The sequence below is a fragment of the Geotrypetes seraphini genome, chromosome 1, assembly GCF_902459505.1.
Source record: "Geotrypetes seraphini chromosome 1, aGeoSer1.1, whole genome shotgun sequence".
Classification (NCBI taxonomy): Eukaryota; Metazoa; Chordata; class Amphibia; order Gymnophiona; family Dermophiidae; genus Geotrypetes; species Geotrypetes seraphini.
The window spans coordinates 20,538,979-20,560,124 of NC_047084.1; the positions used below are offsets into that span (position 1 = coordinate 20,538,979).

The window sequence follows — 21,146 nt, forward strand, 5'->3', positions numbered from 1 at the left end:
AGCAGCACAGCTCACCACGCTAAAAACTGCTAGCGCAGTTTAATACAAGAGGGCTTTAGTTACTAATATTTAGTGCATTATATGGAAGATAATGCACAATAACACTTTATCATACTGTATACCAAGTGTCAGTAAACAAGGGCCTTGGTGTTTTTTGACTTTTTTTTTAAAACATAGAATATATTTTATCTGGGCTTCCAAAATAGTCTTTTAATATAATTACCATCCCTCATTCAAATTTTTGACCCTGATAAATGATCATTTCACATTTTTTTCTCATTTTATCATAGATGCCCATTTACAATCAATGTTACAACAGTTATGTATATCCTTATTTTTGAAGACTGGTGCTTGCCAAATAGGTTAGGAATTCTGTTGTAACATTACTTTTCTCTCAGGTTCACAAAAATAGGAGCCCTGAAACCCCACCAGGGAGAAGTTCTGAAGCTAAGGAAGCTCTGAAGCTAAGGCAGGGCTCAAAAAGATGAATTTTATTCTGAAAAATGCAAGAACTTTACATTGGTTCTAGAACTATCTGGATTCATAGCAGGTTGTCATATTTTTATTCCATGAACCAATCTGAGTATATATGTTGCTTTGTTTTTATGACCTTTATTGTTTGTTACCTCTTGTCCTGAAACTTTAACATATGTGACAGAAGGGTTCTTCAGTATCCTTCGTATCTCTTGCAGATGTCTCTGGATTTGGAAATGCAAGTCCTCAATCTCTTTCTTCCTCTCACTTATCACAGGGAAGTCGGTAAGGTCCTTAAATAACTGTGTCTTATCTCCTGCCCTGTAAAATACTAACAATGAGCACACAGCAGTAATGAAAATAGGACATACAGTATTTCTTTTTCTTTTGAGAGTTAGCCACCTGGGTTTCCAGGGTAGCAGGAAAGTAGCTTCAGACATTCAGGCACCTTTGAAACTGCCTTTGGTTTCCAGCAGTTTCCAGAAGATACAAGGGTAATATGAAAAGAAAGACTAGCTCTTAAACTCCCTGGAAGGTGGGATCAGGAAAATGACATCACTCCAGAGAAGTCTTAAGAACTAGCTCTAGGCAGGAAGTTGTCTTTTGGACAGTACAAGTCAATTGATCACAGCAGAAAACTCAGATTTAGGCTTAGGTGTACCTCACATTAATATACCTGGACTTTTGGACTTTGCAGCTGATCCATCAAACAAGAAGGATCTCAGTGTATCTGAACTATTTACATCTGATTTGGAAATTTAAGTATACATAATTTTGGAATTGTTGAAAGAAACTGTTATTGTTCAAGCATATTGCCTCTTCTGCGTTCCAAAAAGAAGTAAAGATTGGAGTTATTCTTTCAACTAAAGGTGTGGTCTGATTTCATTTAGAGGAGTGAGTGGAAGTCTGGTGCAAGCTAGCTGTGGAGCCCAAACTTAAAAGGTTGGCTCCTGCTCTGGTCCTCAACAAATAAAATAAGTTTATGTGCCCTTTGCCAGCATCCAGAAGAAACAGGGGATTATATTTACATATATTCAACACTGCCATCCATAAAAGGGCAGTTATACATGTGGAGGGGCATAATCAAAAGGGACGTCGTCCAAAGTAAAAAATAGCTTAGGACACGTTTTCGAAAAATACGTCCAAAATTTTTTTACTTTTGAAAATCGTCTAATTATACGTCCTGCAGATCTGATTTAGAGAATGACACGGGGAAAAAAATCTGTCCCCGTCACCGCCCCGTCCCCGTCATTCCCTTCACCGCCCCGTTACCGCCATTCCCTTCACCGCCCCGTCACCGTCATCCCTTTCACCGCCCCGTCACCGCCACTGCCATCCCATTCACCGCCCCGTCACCGTTCCCACTGCATCCATATAAGCCTTAGTACTGTAATATTTAGCTTATTCCTTTCTTATAAATCAAAGTTCCTGCTGCTGAACTAGAGAAAGAGATGTTCGGCTGGCAGGGCTTTGTTTATAAATTTTTATCAACACAACTAATATACTACTTTATCCTAAAGCAAAAAATAAATAAATAAATAAATAGAATTTTTTTTTCTACCTTTGTTGTCTGGTTTCTGCTTTCCACATCTTCTCATTCAATTCCTTCCATCCACTGTGTGTCTTCTCTCTGCGTCTTCCATTTGCTGTTACTGTGCCTCTCCCTTCACCCCCCCAAATTGGTCTAGCACCCATCTTCTTCCCTCCGCTCCCCCATAGTATGGCATCTGTCTTCTTCCCACTCTGTCTTCCACATTTCCCTTTAGGGTCTGTTCCTCTCCACCCTCCTTCAATGTCTGTTCTATTCCTTTCCACCACCACCCTTCCCTCCCTCCTTTACCATCTGTTCCTTTCTACCACTCTTCAGCTCCTCTCGCGTGGCCTATCTAACTACCTTGCTCCCTCTTATTTTCATGGCACATTACAATGTAATTTGTGCAAGCCACTGGATCCTGCGAGCTCGGTCCCTGTCCCATCCCCACAAACCATCTCGCTTCTGTGCTCCTATTTTCCCCATTTCTAATATCTCCCTTATGTATCTGCCATTGCCCCCCCCCGTGTCCATATACCATCCCCATGGCATGTCCCCTTTATGTCTCTGTCTCTATGCCCCATGCACATAATTTCCCCTCTTTCTGTTACCTTCCTGTGTCCAGATTTCCCCTATCTTCCTCTTCCATTCCAGTGTGTCTCTTCTTTTCAACCCCATCTAGCTTTTTTCCCTCTTTCTTCCCCCCCCCCTGCTTCTAGCATCTGGCTCACCTGCCTGTCCTTCCCTTTCTTTCCTGCTGTGGGTTTTTCTTTCCGTCTTCATCCCCTTGGCCCAGAATCCTTTTCCCTTTCACTTTCTCCTTCCAGTTTGAGCCGGGAACATGCGCGATCGCACGGTCCCCGCAGCCCCCACCCGCCTGCCCAATCGATCCTAGTGTTTAGCCAGCTCTCTCCCTTCTCCTCACCTTAGTTTGCAGGCTTTCTTTTTCGGCGACTTGCACACTTTCCCAAAGAGCCGCGCACACGCGGCTGCTCAGTGTTCAGTCTTCTGCTCTGCTGCAACTTCCTGTTTCCGGTTGCGTCAGAGCAGATCGAACACTGAGCAGCCGCGGGTGCGCGGCTCTTTGATAGCGTGCGGGTCAATGAAAAAGAAAACCTACAAACTAAGGTGAGGAGAAGGGAGAGAGCTAGCTAAACATTAGGATCGATTGGGCAGGCGGGTGGGGGCTGCGGGGACCGCGCGATCCTTGATGCCTCACTGCGGAGACAAGACCATTCACCGCTCCACGGGGCGGTGAATGGCCTTGTCCCCGTCCCCGCAGCCACTGCTAGTTTTCATTCCCCGTTTCGGCGGGTTACCCGCGGCTAAACGCGGCTAGCCGCGGGTAACCGCCACCGTGTCATTCTCTAATCTGATTGTCCAAGTCGCTAAATTGTCCATCTTTATACCACATTTTCGTCCAAGTCCAAAATGCCTAGAACAAGCCCTGTTGGACATGGGAGGGGTCTGCAAAGTGATAGATTGAACACCCAGACATGCCACCTAAATAGACTGTGTAAGACTTGCTTGACCCCATTTGATCGTGATTGGCGTGTGTTTGTTATCTTTCATGCAGTTTGCTTTATACCTTAACCACCATGGACCCCTGAGGAAGGCGTGTTATCCGAAACACGGACCGTGTCGCGTCCCTTGGTTGGCTATAAGGTTATATACGTTACTGCATTTATTAATAAACAACGCCTGCATCTTGTACATTATCTGCAGTCTGTTCGTTGTTTTCTGGTTGCTGTTGTTTGTTGCAGACTACTTTGGATTTTCTTTCTCCCTAATACGTGGCCTTCCACGCTGTCTGGATATCTCGCCCAGGAGCTGGTTAAGGAAGTGAAGTTAGGCGGCTTGTTTAACTTTTGCACTTGTAAATGCCATAGCTTGTGTAAATAGTGATTTACTAAGTTATCATACAAATTTAATTTTGCTCTGGTGAAATATTTCCTTCACAAATCAACAATTCAAGCAACATTCCAGTTAACAAACAATCCCCCCCACCAATGATCATATAAAGGGAGCACCCAAAGTTCGAGAGGAGAACAGCACTTACTTGGCAGCTTGTTCATTCAGTATCTTCAAGAAACCCTGGACAGAGCCAAGAAGCGGTGCTATTTCCAGCAGTATCTTTTGCAACAAGACAGACCTCACTTGGGCCTGAATAGCTGGAACTAATGTTTGAAGTTTGGTCTGCAGGTAACACAATGTGCTGAGGATTAGGAAGAACTCCTGAGTAGAACACTAAAGGGAAAAGTAAAACAATTTGAATGTGAAGATCAGAAGTAGCCAAGTGGCAGAGATGTAGTAGCGCATGGTTTCCTAATGCGAGCTTAGGGCAAAGACTTTGCTCCTCAATATTATAAGCAAAGAGCATGCATACAGGGCAAAAAAAATGTATATTAACATGGGGCAGCACACAGACATGTGCTAGTGGCAACTGTGTTTTGTGCACAAAATAATTGCATTGGCACTCATCAAAACAAATAGTTCAAAACAGGCATAAAAAAGTTCTTAAAGTCAAAATCACCACTTCACTACTGCACGGGGGAAAATATAAACACATACACATATGAGAAAATCCTTAGACTATAATGGTGTTAGACATGGTATTGGGCTCCATGTATTCAATGACTGCATTCCTCAAACAATAAATAAGTGAATATTTGTGAATAACAAAGGGGTCCTTTTATCAAGCCGCGCTAGCGGGGTTAGCGCGTCGGACATTTCATCATGCGCTAACCCCTGCTCAATGCAGGCGTTAGCGGCTAGCGCAGCAGGCGGTTTGCGTTAAACCCCTACCACAGCTTGATAAAAGGACCCCAAAGTCTCTAACAGTGCACAAAATTCATTTAAAAAACCCAACATTTATCACAAGCATTCCCTTGCCATCAGCATCATAAAATGCTGAAAAGTACTAACGAAGAATTTTCATCTGAATTAAAAAAGGTTAAAGAAAATGTGGAAAGTCTGCAGGTTTTAACAACTGAGTTGGTCAAAGACAAAACTTTAGGAAAGTTGAACAACTGGAAAATAACAATCATGGATTGAATATCCGTCTGTTCGTCAATGCGTTTGATTGTCTGTAGCATTGTTTGTAATTTGTTTTTAATGTACGTTTTTATTATACTCGGTTTTAATATTATGTAAAACTGCTTTGAATTTTTAATAAGGCGGTATATCAAATTTTTAATAAACCTGAAACCTGTCTGTTGAATTTTCCTAAATCTCTGGGAGTGGCACCAATTGATATGTTGAAAAAATGTTTGGTAGATATATTAAAATTTCCCCCTGAACATGTTCCTCCAGTGAATCGAGTATATTATTTGCCTGCGAAGGATACCACAAAAACAAAATTGACCCTAGACGATCCACAGAGAATAGAGTCCAAGAAAACCAAAAAGAAACATTGGCGAGACAATGTTCCTGAAATGGACTTTATTATAAAAATATATATAAAAGTCAACATAGCAATCTACATAAAAACCTAAAGGACCTAGTTCGATGGGAACGTTGGTCCAATGCTCCCAGCGAACTAGGTCCTTAACGGTTTTATGTGGATTGCTATATTGACTTTTATATATATTTTTACAATAAAATCCAAGAAGGATACCACCCCAGAAGTAGAAATGAATTTAAATACAAGAGAACCTTTAAATGTTACTGACCTGCTTGAAACCACATTATCTGATAGTTCTGTGAGAGCTACTTTATTGGTTTCATTTGTTTTCGAACAGGATGTTAATGTAGTATTAAGGCTTCATTTTCGTAACTCTCAAGTTTTGTTTCATGGTCAAAAAGTTTGGATTTTACCTGACGTCACCAAACAGACACAGGAGTGGAGGAAGCTATTTTTTGGCAATGGGAACTGACACAATAACTTTCGGTGCAACATTTCAGTTGGTTTATCCATGTGAATGCATAGTTAAATACTTGGGGTTGAAATACGTTTTCTTTATCCCTAAACAGTTAACAAGCCTTTCTGGACTTGAAGAAACTGGCAGTTGGAAAAGTTTAGTTAGTACAGAACAGCAGTTTGGGAACAGGGAATTCAGCTGTTAAGTCTATTCTTGATCTGTAATAACTGTGTTTGAGTTTCTATGTCGCTCTATCGTGACCTTTCCTCCTCTAATTATTATGGTCTAAGAAAGATATAGTTGAATGTTTCAATACTGCAGATTGTTTAATTTTGCATTTTTCTTTTAGGATGTTTCTGGTTTTCTTGAGCAAGATTGCTCTTGTGAAACATGTCAAATTGCAATAAAATATACATTAAAAAAAATGCTGAAAAGCTCCCAGTATCTATTTCTGCCCAATTTCTCTTTTGGTTTTATTAAATTCTCCATCAGGGATTATTTACTTTCTACAGCTTACCTCATAATAATTCAACTTCAATAGCAATCTCTGTTATGAAGGTCATCTTTTCTTCCATACAACTTACTAGCTGCTTCTGGTGGTTGTGATGGGCTGCTACCCTCTATGTCCAGTGGGTTTCAACCCCTTATTTCATTCTAGTCTCACTCTTTTTCTTCTTTCAAGGTCTACTCTATCTGCTTATTTAGTCCACTGCCCCTCCAGGTAACTGTTATTTATAGCCTCCTCCATTTCTCATCAACTTTGATTCCTAGTTTTTCTCCTTACATGAATCATATTCTCCTTCTACACTGATGATCGACCTTACACTTATGCCTCAAGGTTCCAAGTGCTCTCTCTCTCATTTTTTCCCTTCACTTTCACTATCTTATCCAATCACTGCCAACCACCTTCCCTCACTATCTCATCCAATCACTGCCAACACATTCAGAAAACATTAAGATATAGGCATTTGTTTTGTCTCCTATACTGTTGCATCTCTCCTCTCAACCACTTATCAATCATTCAAGAACTCTTTCCCTATAACACTGGACTTGCCTCTGCTTTGGAATCTTCCACTTCACTGTCCTATAAGATATGCCAAATTCCAATCTTGGATGACCTCTAGAGTTCACCCCTATATTCATATACCCACTATGCAGAACACCTGTAGCTGAAATCCTGTTCTCAGACTAACTTCATATATTTTAAATTCATGTCAACCTTTCAGTCTGCTAGTTTGCTATTGCACTCACTAAACAAGATTGCTACATCAATCTACCAAAATCTCTTGCCTCCAGCCTTCACAGTCTTTGTCACACTCAACTCTCATTTTAAAATTGCTTCTACTTCTAACTGCCCATTTACCTTTTCAAGGTACAAAAGGCTAATCTTGACATCTCTAGCAGATCATCTCCACCTCATGTTCCCCACTTCATCCTTGCCCTCTTCCTTCAACCCAGTGGTATAGCAAGAGAAGTTTGCACCTGTGGTGGAGGTGCCCAGCATCATTACCCATTCAACACCCCCCCCCCCACATGATCCAGCAGAATGGAGATTGCTGCACAGTGCCCCCCCCCCCAAGTGTCCCCTTCCCCATGGCCCTCTTCAAATCTTTGCTGGAAAACAAAGATGAAAATGTTCTAATGCCCTTGTATTGCTCTATGGTATGGCCACACTTTGAATACTGTGTGCAGTTCTGGTTGCTGTATCTCAAAAATGATATAGCCGAATTAGAAAAGGTACAGAGAAGGGTGATGAAAATGATAAAAGGAATAGGATGACTTCCCTAGGAGGAAAGCCTAAAGTGGCTAGAGCTCTTCAGCTTGGAGAAGAGATGCGTCGGGGTGATATAATAGAGGTCTATAAAATACTGAATGGAGTGGAAAGAGTAGATGTGAATCATTTTTCAAAAATGCTAGGACTAGAGGACATGTGATGAAGTTACTAAGCAGTAGATTTAAAACAAACTGGAAAAAATATTTCTTTACACAACATGTAATTAAACTCTGGAATTTATTGCCAGAGAATATGGTGAAATCAGTTAGCTTAGCAGGGTTTAATAAAAGGTTTGGGTAATTTCCTAAAAAAGAAGTCCATAGGCCATTCTTGAGATGGCTTGGGGAAATCCACTGCTTACTCTTAAGATAAAATCTGTTTTACTAAGGGATATAGCTAGGTACTTGGACCTGGGTTGGCAACTGTTGGAAACAGGATACCGGGCTTGATGGACCTTCGCTCTGTCCCAGTATGTCCCAGCAATTCTTATGTTCTTATGAGTGAAAATTGTTTTATGAACCAGCAGCAACAGCTGTTTATATCTCAGCCACTCAAGGTTGTTTGATTTATAAGCCTGCACTTCAAAAATGCCATTTCATAAATGTATTGCTTCCAGTATTAGAATAGAGATGTCGCCTCTTTTATTCATAAATCTGGATCACCTTTTTAAATTAATAAAATTGCTTGTATATAAATTTGTTCTCCACCTCATCATTGTTTCATTCTGTTGCTTCCATGTCTCTCAGCAGTAATATCTCAATGTACAAATTACCAGGACCTTGATTTTTTTATCCAGAACAGACAATGTATCCACACAAAGATTAAGATTTTATTTCTGTTCTGGCTAGCAGTTGGGGCTGAAGTGCAACGCTACATTTTATTTTATATATCTGTCTATACCAGTGGTGTCAAAGTGGCACCCCGAAGATCGGCCTCCTCGTCTGCTGGGCCTTGAGCATCTGCGCATGCTCAAGGCCTGCGAGTTCACGTTCAGAACGTGGGTATAGACTAGGGGTGTCAAAGTCTCTCCTCAAGGACCGCAATCCAGTCGGGTTTTTAGGATTTCCCCAATGAATATGCACGAGATCTATTAGCATACAATGAAAGCAGTGCATGCAAATAGATCTCATGCATATTCACTGGGGAAATCTTGAAAACCCAACTGGATTGCGGCCCTTGAGGAGAGACTTTTGACACCCCTAGTCTATACCCACGTTCTGAACGTGAACTCGCAGGCCTTGAGCATGCGCAGATGCTCAAGGCCCAGCAGACGAGGAGGCCGATCTTCGGGGTGCTCAGATGAGGGTAAGAAGCGGTGGGGGGGTGCCCAATCGTGTCGGGGAGAATGCCGGATCGTGGCAGGGGGTTGCCCAATCGCGTCGTGGGGGTGCCGGATCGTGGCGGGGGGTGCCGGATTGCGGGGGGGGGGGCGCTTGTAAATCGAGCCATGCTCGGTTAGCCATGCTGGCGTTAGTTCTTGGCGCGTAGCGCACGCATGGCAATGTGGTTAGCTTAGCAGGATTTTTAAAAGGTTTGGATAATTTCCTAAAAGTGGAGTCCATAAGCCATTATTAAGATGGTTTGGGGAAATCCACTGCTTAGTCTGTGCATGCTCATAAGCTTAAGAACATAAAAAGTTGCCATTCTGGGACAGACTGAAGGTCCATCAAGCCCAGTTTCCTGTTTCCAACAGTGGCCAACCCAGGTCAGAAGTACATGTACCTAGCAAGATCCCAAGGAATAAACAGATCTTGCTAGGAACACGTACTTCTGACCTGGGTTGGCCACTGTTGGACCTTCAGTCTGTCCCAGAATGGCAACTTTTTATGTTCTTAAGCTTATGAGCATGCACAGACTTGTTCTAATATAGTCTGGATTAAGTTTTAGCTCGGCTGCGTACCTACAAAATGGATTCTATGCAACGACCAGCTTGTTGTTATTTAGTGTAACTTTCCCTGGAAACATTTAAATATTAAACATTCTGAGAGCAATTCTATATCTGCATGCACATGTGAAAAGTACAAGCACTGTTTTCGGTATGTGGAATTAGCTGGATATTTCAAAATTACAGCAGGGAAAACTATGCACATACATTTACAACTGAACAAATTTTCAGGGTTAATTTAAGTACTTACATTCAAATTTCCTAAGTATGCATTTAAGTGCAAATCCTTCCCCGCCCTGGGAAACCTACACAGCTTGGGTAAACTTGCAATTGCACATCTACCCACATATCAGCTGGCAACTTTACAGGCTCTATCTCCTATAAATGTAAAGACAACTTGTAAATCTCACTTTCATTTGAAAACCATCCTTAGAAATCTTCTTTAGATATAGCTTCATTTAAATAAAAAAAACATAATCAGTGAGCTTTTAGCAGCTTTTTTAAAGTGGTTTAGAATTGATGACATTCAAATGATTGCCTTCACAGATCCTTCTGTCCATGACACAGGTCCTTCAAACCCTTCCTTCGTTCGGATATAGAATTGCTCTCTGTTAACAAACTGAAAATGAATCCATTTAAATATAGAGATGAAAAGCAGGCAAAGCACTGCAGTATTAGGCAAACCAAATAATTTAGCTTGCATCAAAGATCACATGGAGATCTCCTGCTCTTAATACTACTCCCCATCATCTTTTGTAAGCCTTCAGAGAGATGGAAACTAGAGGTCTGCACGAGAACGGGGATCGTGGGAATCCCGCGGATCCCACGGGGGTCCTGTGGGAATCCTCCCCTAACCCACGGGACTCCCATGGGGACCCCCCTCTGGCCCACGGGACTCCCACGGGGATCCCCCTCTAGCCAACGGGACTCCCATGGGGACGGAAGGCTTTGGAAGCAGGGTTCGTCCATATAATATAATGGACACGTCAGCCTTAGTAAAAGAGGGGGTTTATAAGTTAATTACCTGAACAGAAAACATAAAAAAGGGTTCCACCAAAGAGATTCCACAAGGAAAATAGCAGCGCAAACACAAAAGAAACTGTTGAATTGATGATCCTGTCAGAAGTAATTGCTGCTTTTTATGGGGACGGGCAGGGATGGAGATAATTCCTTGTGGGGACGGAGAGGATCCAGGCGGGGACGGGGACGGGTGGGGACGGAGAGGATCCTGGTGGTGATGAAGAGGATCCTGGTGGGGACGGGCGGAGATGGGTGGGATTTGGAAACCCACCTTACTTTTAAGCCTATGTTGCTGCAATGATGGGATCTTGTTTCTTTATTCTTTGGAAGCAAACCTATTAGGGCTCTTCTGGACAAATAAAGATATTAATGTGTTTTCTTAATAGGAAAAACTATTGCAAAGATTTTTTTTTTTTAATGGCTTGCTTTGTACCCTGTTAAAATGACGCCGATGGTCTCCAAATTAAAAACATATGTAAGAGTTGCTGTACTGGATCAGACCAAGGGTCCATCTAGCCCAGTGGCTAGTCCAGGTCACAATTACCTAGAAGAATCCCAATATCTGGCAAGATTCCATGACACTCAAATCTCAGGGATAAGCAGTGGCTTTCTCCAGGTCTACCTTGTTTATATTTTTTTTCACCAGAAATTTGTTCATACCTGTTTTAACCTTAACTAGGGGCTCTTTTTACGAAGGTGCGCTAGCATTTTTAATGCACGCACAAGATTAGCACACGCTATAGCGCGTGCTAGCTGAAAAATTACCGCCTGCGTAAAAGGAGGTGGTAGCGGCTAGCGCGTGCGGCATTTTAGCGCATGCTATTCCGCACGTTAAGGCCCTAACGCACCTTTGCAAAAGGAGCCCGAGATTACTTTAATCACATGCGCTGGCGGCGAATTCAAAAAGCTTAAATACATGCCGAGTGAAAAATATTTTCTTCTATTTGTTTAAAATATGCATTATGTAACTTTTGTACTTATATATTGTTTGTACATTTTGAAAGAGTAAACAATCATTTCATGTTTACGTTCTTTTACTCTATTCAGGATTTCATAGACCTCTATCATCTCTCCTCAGCCACCTCTTCTCTAAGGGCTCCTTTTTCTAAGGTGCACTAGCGTTTTTAGCGCACGCACAAGATTAGCGCGCGCTATAGTGCACACTAGCTGAAAAATTACCACCTGCTTAAAAGGAGGCAATAGTGGCTAGTGCGTGCTAAAACCACTAGCGCGCCTTTGTAAAAGGAGCCCTAAACTGAAGTCCCCTAACCTCTAGCCTTTCCACATAGTAAGAGTTCTTCTATCTCCTTAATCATTTTTGATCGCTTTCTTTGTACCTTTTTCACTACACTTCTCCCTCCTTATTCGCGGGGGATACGGGCAGAGCCGGACTGCAAATGGCGAAAAACTGCGAATATCCGGCTCTGACCCACCCCCGCCTCCCTTCCGCCTTCCCCCGGCATCCCGGACTTACCTGGTGGTCTAGCTGGTTTTCGGTGCAGGAGCGATCTTCCTACGCTCCTGCCCCTGCCTCGAGAGACTATGGGAACTCCCCACAGCCATTTCCTAATGGCTATCTGCACTTGGCAGGAGCGTAGGAAGATCACTCCTGCCCCGAAAACCAGCTAGACCACCAGGTAAGGCCGGGATGCTGGGGGTAAGACAAAAATATGGGGGGGGTTTTCCTCCTCCTCCCCCCCCCCCAAAAAAATTGTGATTATGTGAAATCGCGAGTAGGGAAACCGCGAATGGGGAGGGGGAAGTGTACATCTTTTTTGAGATGCGGTGACCAGAATTATACACAGTATTCAAGAGGCAGTCACATCATGGAGCAATACAGAGGCATTGTGATAATTCTTTGTTTTATTCTCTATTTCTGTCCTAACCATTCCTGTTTGCTTGTTTTGTCTGCCACTGCACATTCAGCAGATTTCAATGTATTGCCCACAATAACCTTTAAATCCTTTTCCTTGGTGGTGACTCCAAAAGTGGAACCTAGCATCGTGTTAGCTATTATTTGGGTTATTTTTCCCAATGCACATCACGTTGTATTTGAACACATTAAATTTCATCTGCTGTTTGGATGACTAACTTTCCAACCTCCCGAAGTCCTCCTGCAATTTCACACAGTCTGCATGCAATTTAATAATTTTATATTATCTGCAAATTTGATCACCACACTTGTAATTCCTATTTCCAAATCATTTATGAACGTTAAAAAGCACCAGTCCCAGTACAGATCCTTGAGGCATTTAACTATTATTCCTTTTCTGTTGGGAGAACTAGCCTTTTAAACTCTACTTTTTGTTTTCTTTTAATTAGTTCCCAATTCACAATAGAACATTGCTTCCTATGCCATAGCTTTTCAATTTTCCCAGGAGTTTGAGGAGTTTGGCAAAAGCTTTCTGAAATCTAGATACACTGTCAACCTTTTCAAGCCAAGTACCCCTAAGCCTAACAAATACCAACCAAGTACCCCTGCCCAAACTCCGCCCCTGACTCCACCCACATAATAATAACACTAATTGTAATGCAATTTCTTCCATCCATTTTTAATATACCCACAATAAAATCTTATGAATACATAATGGCAACCACAAAATAAAAAAAAAAACACAAAGCACACTGTACACAGAGAAAATGTTAATTATCATTTATATATATTTTTTTTTTTCAAAGATGTCAAGGCAGATGACTTTAAAATATAGACAGCAGATATAAATTCTCAAAACTGACACATTTTGATCACTACCTTAGAAAAATTCAAACCATTCCACTTTTTGATTTAAACCCTGCAGCCCAGTTTAATTACACCATTAAAGACCGGCAATTTACCAAGAGGACTGCGAAGACCTGCAACGTGACATAAACACGCTCGAGAAATGGGCCGCGACATGGAAAATGAGGTTTAACGTGGATAAGTGTAAGATGATGCATGTCGGTAATAAAAATCTAATACATGAATACAGGATGTCCAGTGTGTAACTTGGAGAGATCCCCCAGGAAAGAAACATGGGAGTACTGGTCGACAAGTCAATGAAACCGTCTGCGCAATGTGCAGCGGTGGTGAAAAGGGTGAACAGAATGCTGGGAATGAATATGAAGGGGATCACAAACAGAAGGTTATCATGCTGCTGTACCAGGCCATGGTATGCCCTCACCTAGAATACTGCATCCAGCACTGGTCACCGTAAATGAAGAAGGACACAGAACTACTCGAAAGGGTCCAGAGAACAGCGACTAAAATGGTTAAGGGGCTGGAGGAGTTGCTGTACAGTGAGAGATTAGAGAAACTGGGCCTCCTCTCCCTTGAAAAGAGGAGACTGAGAGGGGACATGATAGAAACATTCAAGATAATGAAGGGAATAGACTTAGTAGATAAAGACAGGTTGTTCACCCTCTCCAAGGTAGAGAGAACGAGAGGGCACTTTCTAAAGTTAAAAGGGGATCGATTCCATACAAACGTAAGGAAGTTCTTCTTCATCCGGAGAGTGGTGGAAAACTGGAACGCTCTTCCGGAGGCTGTTATAGGGGAAATACACTCCAGGGATTCAAGACAAAGTTAGACAAGTTCCTGCTGAACCAGAACGTACGCAGGTAAAGCTAGTCTCAGTTAGGACACTGGTCTCTGACCAAAGGGCCGCCGTGTGAGCGGACTGCTGGGCACGATTTCTGACTGTGTGTGTGTATATATATATATATATATATATATATATATATATATTGGCTGGCCGGACATTCTCTCCGACGGCAGAATTTACGTCGGGGGGAAAGCTTGTGGGCTGGTGGCGTGCAATCGCTGCACATGCCTGGCCCTTCCCGGACTTGCGGCAGCAGCGGAGGTAGGGGGTAATTAAATGGAGTGGGCAGGTGGTGGGCGAGCGAGTGAGCGGGCGGCAGAGGGTGGCAGGGAGGATTCGGCAATCAGCCCGCGTACCCCCAACAGGCAATCCACGTACTCCCTAGGGTACGCAGACCGCAGGTTGACAAACACTGCACTACATCAACCAGCTCCCCTTTTGTCACATAATTATTCATGCCTTTTAAAAAAAGTATTAAATTGGTAAGACTTCAGTTGGCTGAAACTATACTGATGCTATCCTACAGAACTTTTTTGTCTATATGTTCAGTAATTTTGTTCTTTATAATAGCTACTGATATTTTGCTCAGTACTGACATCAGGTTTACCTGGTCTGTAGTTTCCTGAATCACCCCTTAAAACTTTTTTTAAAAATGGTGTTATATTAGCCACTAATTCTCAGGTACTATGGACAGTTTTGTTGACAGATTACAATTTCATTTTTGATTTTTTTGGAGTGCATACTGTAACATCCGGTCTAGATGATTTGTTATTCTTTAATTCATTGGTTTAGCTTATCACATCTTCCAGGTTATTATAAATTCAGCAGCAAAATAATTTTTTTCATGGCTCATAGATTTGATCATGTTTCACCCGCTTTTATTACTGACTTCTTGTGGTTTCCAGATCAACTTTGAGCTGCTAGTCTAGAACACATGCTTTCTTTTCTGGACAAATACATTTCCTCTCATATCACTTTATTCCTTATGCTCCTAATCAGGTTTTGCTGCCCTCTCAGACTACTTTGATATTTATTCCTCTATTTTTAAGGCACATATCACACTGATTTTACATTCCTGTCCCCCAATCTGTGTAACAACACCTCTCCTCTCCACATTTGCTCAGAATCATCTCTCCCAAAATTTAATAAGGGAATTATGACATGGTTTTTACTTAGGCCTTCAGTACTTAGTGACCTTGGCCTGGCTGATATTGAGACACAACATAGTTTTGTGTTATTTTCTCATTTTAATTTTGACTTTCTATCCATTTGTGAACTATTTTGATGGTGTTGATGTGTAAGGAGGTATAGCAAGTCTATATTATAGGGCTCCTTTTACAAAGGTGCTCTAGGGCCTTAATGCTCGCAACAGCGTGCGTTAAATTCCCAAGCGTGCTAGCCACTACCGCCTCCTTTTTAGGAGGCGGTAGATTTTCGGCTACCGCACGGTAATTTTGTGCGTGCGCTGAAAACCCTAGTGCACCTTCGTAAAAGGAGCCCATAGTGTTTTGTATTGTATTGTAATACAAGTTAGCTAGATTGTGAGCCCGCCAGGACAGACAGGGGGAAAATGCTTGAGTACCTGAATAAATTCATTTAAATCGTTCTAAAATTTCCTGGGAGAACGGTATATAAAATTGAATAAATAAATAAAAAATAAATAAGTGTTCCTAGGGGGACAGAATGACTTACACATGCAGAAAGCTACACATGCCTCTGAGAAAGTATAACTTTGTACAGATGCTTTGGGGTAGGCTATTTTACAAAAGGCATATAAATGCATATGTTGCTTTTATTTATTTATTCAATTTTTTATACCATTCTCTCCAGGGGGCTCAGAACGGTTTACATGAGTTTATTCAGGTACTCGAGCATTTCTCCCTGTCTGTCCCAATGGGCTCACAATCTATCTAATGTACCTGGGACAATGGGGGAATTAAGTGACTTGTCCAGGGTCACAAGGAGCAGCGTGGGTTTGAACCCACAATGTCAGGGTATCTTTACCCTGTATCTTTAACCACGGTGTCACACACTCTCCAAAAAGGAGCTCAGAACAGGTTACACTCATGTGCATTAACTCCCTCATGCTGAACATATGAAAGGAATATGAATTTATGAAGCTAGTATGAATTTAAAAAGCTAATATACTTTCGATGAGCCGGTGAGGAAGCTTGCGGCCCTTTTCAAAATTACATCGGATCATTGATCCCGTGAAATAAGTTGCTTCTAAGGCTCTATGGATAGAGTGAAACAATAACTTGACATATATATATATATATATATCTATATATATCACAATGGGAGTTTGTTGAGAGGGTGACTGGCATTTTTGATATGTATTAGAATTTTTACCAGCCCTATAAATCTCTCTTCACCCCATGTAGAAGTAATTGAACATATGAAAACAGACATTTATGAATTATAATACCCATCATTGCTTGGCTAAGAGTCTGCCAGAAAATGTACCCAGAATTAAATTAACCTAAGACTGAAATCTTGAAGATGAGTATTACAGTTTACAAGTTTCAAACATGCTTTAATTCAACCCTTTTGTGAGTATTTAAATGGGAATAAGCTGGTAATTGGTGAAAGGAGATGAAAACAAGAGTGGGAGAAACAAAACAAAAAGGTTGGAACTAAAGTGAAAGATACAGAACAGAGAATCTCGTGGATTGGTGGGGTGGTGGTGGAATAAAAAGATAAAGATGTGATTTGTAATTGCTTATGATATTATGATATTACAGAACAATGACTCCATGATGAATTACAGTTCGTTTTTGACTCACCAGTTTCCTTCTGCTGCTTTAAAAAATACACCATATTTTTTTTGCTACATAAAATGCACCTGACCATAAGACGCACCCTAGATTTAGAGGAGGAAAACAAGAAAAAAAACATTCTGAACCAAATTCTCCCTGCCAGGCTCTGCATACAGTCCCCCTCCTTGTCAGGCTCTGTACCCTGTCTCCCCCTCTGGTGGTCTAGTGGTAGGCCGGGACAGGGCACAAAGCAGGCAGGCCTAATGGCAGGCAGGCAGGCCTAGTGACAGGCAATATCCCCTACCCCATGTACCCCCCAGTACCTTAAATCATCCCCATCCCCCATGTGCCCTCCAGTACCTTAAATCATCCCGCATACCTCCAAGTACCCCCAGTATCTTTTTTAATCATTCCCCGTACCTTTAATCATACCCCCATTGTACCTTTGTAATCATACCCTCCCTGTATCTTATTTTTTTAAACCGTACCTTTTGTAATTCTTCCCTCCCTCCCTCGACAGCTCCATACTATTTCCAGGCAGCAGGTGCACGAGTCAGGAATGCAGAGGTCAGGCGCGAGCTTTCCGCGTTCCTGCCTAGCCCCGCACCAGTTTCTGAATGGCTGCCAGCAGTTCTTGTGAGTCCCGCGAGAACTGCCGCCAGCCATTGTGACAAATCTAGCTCTCTGCCTAGCTTTGAAACAGGGTTAGAGAAGAAGATCGGTAGACCCCGAGGCAGGAGAGCTGTCCAGGTTGGCCCTGTAAAGTATGAAACGCTGACTTCCCTTGGTCTATTCCTGCTGAGCCTGACAGTATCTGCCAAGGAGCTGTTAGGGGTTAAGAAATTACAGCTCCCAGAAGACCAGGCTCAAAGCAGGAAGTGGTTACAGAAGCAGGCTCAGCTGCAGAAAGATTTCTCTCCCTTCCTCCTCTTCAGAGCAGGGAGGGGCGAGTTGAATAAGGTTAAAAGAGAGCAGCTGGGACATGGGAGGAGGAGCCGAGGAGGCTTCAGGGTGAGCTGGAGAGGCAGCACACTCCTCCTCAATTAAAGCCTGAAGAATTAAGCCACGATTGGGACATGGTGGACATGTCAGAGGGGCTGGAGACTGAAGCTGAGACACAGCTACAAAGCTGTGAATCCATGGACATTGGTGGGTCTACTCTGCCTGGCGAGTGTTTTGAGGCAATGGACACAAACTAAGCAAAGGTGGGAAGTGTGTGACTATTTTTGTTGCTTACCTTATTTTTCTTTGCTTAATAGTTTTGAGTCTAAAGTTACTTGTTGGCTTAAACTCGGTGGGCTTATCAGAGCTACTCTCTGAAGCACTGCCATACCCGAACTGTGACATTTGTCCAAGGAAATGGGTAATATTCATCTATTTATTTTTTAACAATTTTATATCAGTTTTTTATGTTTTTATCAAGGTTTTCTCTTCAGAATTTTATAAATATTTTTCATTCCTTATTAAACAGCAGTGTTTTTTTTTGCCAATGACTGGAGCAATGAGCAGAAACACTACGCCGACTATCTCAGTTTGTGACTTTACAACTGTGCGTAGGCTCCAATTCTGAGACCTATAATGGAATGGTTGGAAGAATAATGGTTGAAAGATACTAATTGCACTTTTCAGAATAAGTGGTATATTATATATTGTGTGATTTCTAAACCACTTGGGTTAGTTATCTTAGGTTATCTTCATAAGGCATAACAGAGTGATATACAATTTAAAAATGGATTTAAAAAATAAAAACAAACGGATGCCATAGGGAAGGCAGAAAAGTTTTAGAACTAAAAAAAGTTTTTTAAAAACCCCCAAAAACCTGATTTAGGTCCCAAATGACAGCTGTGTTCAAAGCCTTTGATGCATTTTTGGGATGCTGAAGGCACTGTCATGTATTACTACTTTCAGATACATCAATAAGCAATTGCTCAGAAATGACAGATCTGCGTGGCTCACGTATCATGTATATTTACCTTTTTGTGATAAATGCTGCACATTCCCCTCTCAAGATCCGGCAGCTTGCACAGGTGGCTTTGAATCTCAGCAAACACACTAGATTCCGAAGTGAGAACTTCAGACACGGCATCAAGACGAGCATTGATTTCACTGGAAAAGAAATCAGTTGTGAGATCTGGCACTAAAGCTGTTATGTTTGGCGGGCTTATACAAAGCTGTGCTGCTGAACAGCACGTGCTAAATACCAAGCCGCCCATAGGAACAAAATGGGTGGCGCGGCACTTAGCGTGGGCTGTTCAGCAGCACAGTTTTGTAAAAGGACCCGATTGCTTATATGCTTCACTAAACACAATTAAGAAATCTCTTTAAAAGCTGCAAATGTTTTTCTTGCGTAAACATATGCATCCTAAACATTTGTGATGCAGAAGGTGTATGATCTGTACACAAGTTTCAAACAATTAACCTAGTAGTGTATTGTGTATTATTGCAAAATCAGAAGGAACGGAGGAAGAAAATCACAAAATATAACAAACTCTCCACTAATAAACTATTCAGATGCCAAATGTTTGTTCACATGAAAGAAAAAGCCACGGGAAAATGCAGAAACACCCCCCCCCTTTTCTCACTTCCTTTTTCTTCTTTTTGTCCCAAACAGGGTAGCTCTACTTCTTCACCACAACTCAGCCTGAAAAACAGATACCACGTCTTGCAGGACATTACTACTGAGGAGGTAGCGGAAGAGGCTCGGGAAGACACCCAGCGCACAACTTGGACTCCAAGGCACGCTGATCAGCCCCCCCGGAAGGAGCGCAGAGTGGTAGTCATTGGGGACTCCATGCTGCGAGGAACCGAGGGTCCAATTTGCAGACCAGATTTGCAGTCAAGGGAGTGAGTCGTGGCGCGTGGCTAGCGTGCTCGTTATGGGATGATATTGAGGTCAGAAGCATGATAGTGCAGTATTTTTGTAGCGCCAGTTTTTCATATGATTCTGGGTAATTCTAGTTAGAGAAAATTCTGTGTTAGTTAAGGACCACGCCCAAATAGAAGCGTACGGAAAAACAGGTGAATAAAAATTTTAATATAATGTAGCTAAGGCCAGAAGAAAAAACACACTAAAGATTAATATAAGGAAAAGAATGGTGTTTTTTGTGTACTTTGCTGTTGAAGCTAAATCATGGTGGAAATCATGATTACATGATTACATGGAGGTTCTTTTGTATGTACTATAACTGTCCTGTCTTAGGCCAGCATCTTGTGCCAGTGAATAGTTTCTGTTCTTTGTTCAGCTTCCCGCCTTTAGCCTCGTGGTTCTAATTGAAAACAGATGTGCTCAGGCCAGTTAGGAAAACTCCATATTCCAAACTGAGATATAAAATGTATGAAGTATGAATGGCCAAGATATGAATGAAATTATGAATGTTTGGGGCCCATGGATGTGATATGTGGAAATATAAATGGTTTATATAAATGTTTTATAAGCAGAAACATTAAGAAAAAAATCTTGAGCACAACATCTGGAAGTGATTAGAGTCAGTCTCAAGAATAGGGATAAGGGGGGCATTGGAAGCCCATGCTTCAGGAAGAGGAGAGGGGGATTTAACCCCCCCCCCTTTTTCTCCTGAGTAAGATTTCTGTGTAAGGCTGTGCAATTTGAATCTGTCAGCTTAGGAGTTTTTTTCCTTTAAGGCTCAGAACTTGTCAGCATGGAAGGACTGAGAATTTACCATGTTAATAATTGTGAATTCTTTTGAATGTTAATGTTAATTCAGAAATCATCTAAAACTTTGACTAACTTTTAAACATGGAGGAATGTTTCTTTGTTTAAACTTTAAGACCACCCATAGAAATGTTATTGGTCGTCAAACTTGATGATGTCACTAAACCAAAAGTTATATAATAGACTGTAATGAGATAGAAAAACGAGACCATTGTGAGAAGGCCAGTCTTTGGCCACGATGATGATCTCCCATGAGCGCAACGTAAGCAATTATGCTATTCTTTTGATCTAATAATGGGAAAATAGAACCAATAATTCAATAAATCCTGGTTATAATTTTAAAACCTTGCGCTGGTGTCATTTTGCATGTAGAATTATTTTCAAACCTGAAGCTTTCACAAATGGCGTCAATGCCCCATGCTCAATTGGTGGCGAAACCCGGGAACTAACTAACTAATTTGACGCCTTGAAAAAGCTTATAGGTTATTCATAGAAGCTCTAGGAACTTTAGAGATTTCGCATGGTTGTGTAACAAAAGGTAGTCACAGGTTGACTGGCTGCGCAGGAATATGGCGGAAATTAGAGATAA

General features: G+C 41.7%; 1 protein-coding gene across 10 annotated transcripts in view; it reads right to left on the minus strand.

Annotated features, from left to right (window-relative positions):
- Nucleotides 1-21,146, minus strand: part of MSH3 (mutS homolog 3) — a 451,221-nt gene that overhangs the window by 193,406 nt on the left and 236,669 nt on the right. For all 10 annotated transcript variants that reach the window (XM_033925565.1, XM_033925391.1, XM_033925302.1 and 7 more), the window contains exons 13-15: nucleotides 18,858-18,990; nucleotides 4,065-4,252; nucleotides 627-795 (exon numbers count right to left, since the gene is read on the minus strand). In XM_033925565.1, coding sequence (XP_033781456.1) covers nucleotides 627-795; nucleotides 4,065-4,252; nucleotides 18,858-18,990 — 490 coding nt within the window. The remainder of the gene's footprint in view (nucleotides 1-626; nucleotides 796-4,064; nucleotides 4,253-18,857; nucleotides 18,991-21,146) is intronic.